Source organism: Psammomys obesus, unplaced genomic scaffold (genome assembly GCF_907164565.1).
Source record: "Psammomys obesus unplaced genomic scaffold, mPsaObe1.curated_primary_1811, whole genome shotgun sequence".
Lineage (NCBI taxonomy): Eukaryota > Metazoa > Chordata > Mammalia > Rodentia > Muridae > Psammomys > Psammomys obesus.
In genome coordinates, this window is record NW_026585644.1 from 35,606,850 (window position 1) to 35,612,849 (window position 6,000).

Sequence of the window (6,000 nt, forward strand, 5' to 3'; positions counted from 1 at the left end):
GGAGGTGGCCTGTCAAACACTGGGCAGTGCTTCAGTGTGGAAGGCCAGAGCGACAGCACAGCATGCTTCAGTCTGTTTCCTGCTAATTGCAGGGCAGGAGGAGCAAACACATGCCAAGTGAGGCGGCTGCTGTCCTTTGGCAGCAAGTCCAGATGGCACAGCTAATCGGGGAGGCTGACTGTTCTAGGATGACCCTGAAGAGGTTTCTTCTTCATCTTTCATTCATTCATTCATTCATTCATTCATTCATTCATTCATTCATTCATTCACTTGACAGCATGATTGCAGCCCCTCCTCTCCTCCCAGTCCCACCCTCCCACCCCCTTTCTGCTTTCCCCATTCCTCTTCTCCTCAGAAAAACATCCCCTCCCCCGCCTTACTAACCCAATCTGGCACATCCAGTCATATCAGGACTAAGTGCATCCTCTTCCACTGAGACCAGACAAGGGAGCCCTGCTAGGAGCAAGTGGTCTAAAAGCAGGCAACCAAGCCCATATCAGAGATAGCTCCTGCTCCATCTTTTAGGGAATGCACATGAAGGCCAAGCTGCCCATCAGTTACATAGGTGTTGGGGGCCTAGGTTCAGTCCATGGCTGCTCTTTACTTGGTGCTTCCATCTCTGTAAGCCCCCCTAGGGACCTATGTTAGTTGCCTCTGTTGATCTTCTTGTGGAGTTCTTTTCCCCTCTGGGTCCTTCTATCCTTCCCTCCACTCTTCCACAAGAGTCCGGAGTTCTGCCTAGTTTTTGGCTGTGGGTCTCAGCATCTGTTTAAATTCACTGCTGGGTGCAGCCTCTCAGATGACAGCTGTACTAGGCTCCTGTGTGCAAGCATAGCAGAGCACCATTAAATAGTGTCAGGGGTTGGCTCTCTCCTATGGGGTGGGTCTCAGGTTGTGGCAGTCGTTGGTTGGCCCCTCCCTCAACCTTTGCTCCATCTTTAGCCTTGCATTTCTTGTACGTAGGGTAAATTCTGCGTCAAAGCCTTCAAGGGTGTCTCCCTCCTCTTGAATCCCACTCAGAAGGGAAAATAGACATCTTAAATGGATGAAATGTGCTGTTTCACATGACAGGTGCTGATTTCTGTGGCTGCCCTTTTAGGGTGGAGGAGGAAGACTGGGCCGCTGGCTTCCTAGCCTCTGCCATTCATCACCCACTTCCTGCTTTGGGGTTTCTCTGAACTTGAGGTTCAGTGCCATTTTCCTACCAGACACTGAGACCTGATTTCAGGGGCACTTTTCTGAGGATTAAGGGAGTGCCGAAGCAGACTGGTTGGCCTAGTCTGTCGCTGTTGGCTTAGTTGTAGAAGATATCTGCTGGATGAAAATCTCAGGCTGCAGACAGCTCTGCCTCCCCCAGATGACCTTGGCATTCAGGCTTCTCACAGCCAAGAGGAGCTCTCTTAATTTAGCTCAGCCTCTGGCCAGTCCTGGAGAGGCTAGATAAGCTTAGGGTGTGGGTGGCCTTGGATCTAGTTTTGCTGTTTGCTCTCTGCCTTCAAATGCCTGTAAATCATATGACTGATGTTATATTGTTAACAGGCTTAGACTCTGCACCCAGATGCCTCTCCAGCATATACCAAACACCCAAAACCTCTACCTTGTATTGTGTCCATAATTATCCATGTTTATCCAGTGAAAAAACATTTTGATGTGGGCTCTTTCATTTAATTCTGTTCAGGACAGACATTGCGGTGGTACATACCTGTAATCCCAGCATGTGGGAGGCTGAGGCAGGAGGATTAACATCAGTTTAGGGCCAGTCTGGGCCATTTGAGCCCCTGTCTAAAAAATTAAAAGAGAAAACAAATGAACACCAGCCAGTTTCCAGTGCTACTTTATAGTCTCTCTAGTACTTAAACATAAAAAACTTCTTTTATTTTTTGCTGTAAAAACCATGCTTGTTAATTATTGAGAAATGGAAAAATCTAGGGCATTTGAATAGAATACAATCCATTTGCAACAAGTTCCATTTTTTAAAAGTGTGTGCCTGCCTGCCTGCCTGCTTGTCTATATGGGTGCCAGGGACAACCTCAGGTGTAGCTCCTTGGGAGCTGTTTTTGAGATAGGCTCTGCCCCTGGGGCCTGGAATAGCTGCTACCTAGAACATCCCAAGAATCCACCTGCCCCCCTCCCAGGGGTGGGGATCTGAGGGCTCACTATCACCCCAGCCTTTCTTCCTGTGTTCTGGGCACAAAACTCAGGTCTACACGCCTGTACGCCAAGTACTTTACCATCTTCCTAACCCTTATCAGAATTTTTTTTTGGGGGGAGGGAGAAGTGTGGAAAAAAAAATGGCACTGTGCACCGTGGTGTGATGGTCAGCTGGGAAGAGTCATCAAAAGTCAGTGACGAGATACACCACAGTCTTCCACGTGGCCCAGATTCGGTGTGGTCCTCCAGGAAAATACGTGAGGAGGGGAATACCACTGTGGAGGCATCTATTCCAGGGCAGCCCTTGGCTCAGGCGTTAGCATGTGCAAGTGTTTATGGTCTGACTTGGTTAAACAGGATGCAAATTCAAATATAGAATCTCACAATTATGTTCACTCATATGCACAGAAAGAGGGAGGGGGATGGATTGCTGAGCACTGCACAGTGAGACCCAGTCTCACACAAACAAACAACCTAACCTGAAAGATGCCAGATGTTAAGGGTTTTTTTTTGTTGTTTGTTTGTTTGCTTTTGTTTTTGTTTTGGACTCATTTAGTTCTTCTGTGGCTTTCAAGAAGTCTGAGGCTAACATATCCCGCTGGCCTCAGGGTTTCTCCAGTGGCACTCGTCTGATTATGCATGGGGATCTCTGTGTTCTCTGAGAGGGGGTCTAGGGAGGACAGCGTCTCTGACCAACCAGCCAGGCTTGTCTTCTTCTCATTGCGCAGCATCTTATATTCTTTTTAGTGCACCCCTTTGTGAGGCCAAAAGAACCCTCTGGAAATGTGGGCCAGGCCAATGTCTTTGCCCTTTCAAATAGTAGATTTTACCACCACCATCACCATCACTACCATCTTCATCATCTTTTTTGTTTGTCCATTTAATGATGCTGGGAACAGAACTCAGGGCCCTTGTAAATGCTAGGCAAGTATTCTATTGCTGAGCTACCTCAAGCCAGCTCAAGATTCTGGCCCCTTGTTTGATTTTTCCATTGTGAGAATTTTAGGACAAGAGTAAATAGCAGATACAATAGCAGATATATTGTTATTCTATGATATGGGTCCAATCCTAAATATTAAATTAACTCATCTAATCCTCACAGCAACTCAATGAGAAGGGAACTAGTATTGTCCACCATTTTGTTGATGGGTAAGCCAAGGCATAGAGGGAGTGACTGGCTCCTACAGTGTTCCATAGTGAAATAGTGGGGGTTTATGCTCAGGCAGCTTGCACTCTGACAGAATCCGTACCCTTCACCACACTTTCCTGTCATATTATACCTGAATGTGAGCCAAGAAGGTGAGCCTTACAGAGGTGACTAAAACAAGACAGACCAACTGTGTGTGTAAAGTGCTCTGCTCTGACATCCATAAACCAGCCTGGAAAAACTGTGCCCTGTTGCAACATTACCCTATAAGCACTCACCAGGCAGCACCCTGACAGCATTCACCAAGCACTTGTACTTAGCCAGCACTCGTCAAGCCCTGTGCTCTGCAAGGATTTGTCAACAACATGTACACTGCGAGCATTTATGAAGCACCTGCTGTATGCTGGCTGCCATAGGCACGTGGTCTGGTAGACCTCCTGGTTGCTCAATCTCCAGGACTCCCTCTGCCTCCCTATCCCTGTGTATGTCTTTATGGCTCTGAAGAACTGAGCATAGGGCCAGGAGCTGGGCTGAGTCCTGTGGGAGAAGACTAAGTTAGAGACTTGCTTTGTTTTCACAGTGCTGCCCTGGGCTCCTGGACCTCAGGTGCTTTGACTTAAGGTCTCCTGCTCTAAACCGCACTAAAACTGAAAGCCCTCTGGCTGGAGAGATGGTTCAGCAGTTAAGTGCACTGGCTGCTTTTCCAGCAGACCCAGGCTGGACTCCCAGCACCCACATGCCAGCTCACTGCTGTTTATAGCTCCAATTTCAGGGAATCTGGCGCCTCCACAGATATACATGCAGGCAAAACACCAATGCACATAAAATAAAAAAAAATAAATAAATCTTTAAAAAAAAGTTGAAATCTCTCTGTGGTCGTGGTTAGGGATGGATGAATGCATTGTTGCAGGGATGGCTCAGTTACCACAGGGTGGAACCCTGACGGCTTTGGGTTCCTTTCTATCTTTCTATGCAAAGGTGTGCACTGCTGCCTTCCACCATGGGTGCGCATGCCCTCATCAGCGTGTGTACCTGCTCTTGGACTTTCCAGCCTCTAAACCCTGGGCCAAATAAAGTTTTATTGTTTCTAAATTGCTCATTCCGGTTTTTGAATTTATAGAAGCAGAAAATCAACTGAGGTTACCAGTACACGCTTGCCGGGTGACAGTACCTGCCGTGCTCTCCTGATAGGTGTGGGCAAGCCTCATAGTCATAACCCTCAAAGGGGCATCTCACTACTTGCCCTACCTTCCATTAAGTTATTCCGTGACTGTTGTGGTTGCAGAATGCTGGATGGTGAGCATGCTGGGAGCTGAGCATGCTCAGCACTCATGCTGGCACACGAGTGCCTCCAGGTTCATGGCAGAAGCAGATAAGCAGGAGAATGGTCTGATCTTGTGCCTTCTTTGGATGGACCAAGGGGTGTGATCGCCCCTTACTTGGGTGCTCAGGCCCTGGTCACATGAGCACAGTTTCCTACCCTGAGTGAGGTTCACATTCCAATCAAAGAAACCTTCTGGAGGGAAGGGAAGCTCCATCCTATGAGTTCTGGGCTCTGTATCCATCACAAAAGGGCACCAGTAGATGCTCCCTGTGGGAATTAGTGACTACCTGGCATGAAGTGTCCCAGTGAGCAGAATGTGGGTTCAGGCTTTAATGAAAGCCTTGACTTCTGAATGTTATCCCCGGCCCTTTAATGAGCACTGTGTGGCTATCTCTTAGGGCCTCCGTTCATCCCGAAGCTGTAAATACATCCAAATATCCATTTATCCGTTCCATCACCTATTGCTAGCATCACCGTTTGTGTGTCTGCCTTTTGTCTACCAGTCCTCCGCCTTGTTTATCTTAAACTCCACTTTAAGGCAATTTAGGAAACCACAGGCAATATAAATCAGACCTATGGGCGTAAAAGGCAGACTGTTTGGGAGCCAACCTAACTGCCTTAGATTGCTCACTCTTCCCCTTGGTATCCTATGTTCATTCGCTTTTTCAAAAATGTCCCAGGCTGGAATGATAGGCCAGTGGGTGAGATACTTGTGGAAGTGTAAGTACCTGATGAGGCCCTCAGATCAAGCTGGGTGCTCACATCTGTTTGCCTAGCATGAGGGTCCTAGAACCTGCGAGAGAGACCATGCCGGAGGGTGAGGACCAACATCAGGTTATCCTCCTACCTCCACATTTGCATGTACACACACACACACACACACACACACACGAGTCCGATGTGATCTGGAGGGTGTGTGGAAACAATGAGTGGCTGGTGTGTTGACATGGCTGGAATGTCAGGGTCACAGAAATCTCCATCTCTTTCAGACCACCTTTGCCTCCTGCAAGCCTTTGCTGGGCGTGTGCGTTTCCTGAGTGGTCCTGCGGTGCTGGATGTCACAGATCGCCTCTCACGTGAGTACCTCTCACCCCACCCAGCCCAGACAGCCTGTCCATCACTGTTCTCTCCTGTACTGTACTTTCTTGAAACTCAAAAACCATTTAAGAATTTTCATAGCCAGCTTTTTCTGTGACACTCTCCACATTACCGAAATGACAATCTTTGTTTTTGGTGAAATCGAGGCACATATGTACATAACCAAGTAATTTCTAAGAATGTATTTCTTCCTCTTTACAAACCGGGATTCCTCTAGCCTACCTTTTAAAAAAGTGTGTGTGTGTGTGTGTGTGTGTGTGTGTGTGTGTGTGTGTGTGTG

General features: G+C 47.7%; 1 protein-coding gene across 2 annotated transcripts in view; it reads left to right on the top strand.

Moving 5' to 3' along the window:
• Positions 1 to 6,000, top strand: part of Togaram2 (TOG array regulator of axonemal microtubules 2) — a 55,721-nt gene that overhangs the window by 43,788 nt on the left and 5,933 nt on the right. For both annotated transcript variants that reach the window (XM_055622651.1, XM_055622660.1), the window contains one exon: positions 5,612 to 5,698. In XM_055622651.1, the coding sequence (XP_055478626.1) occupies positions 5,612 to 5,698 (87 nt within the window). The remainder of the gene's footprint in view (positions 1 to 5,611; positions 5,699 to 6,000) is intronic.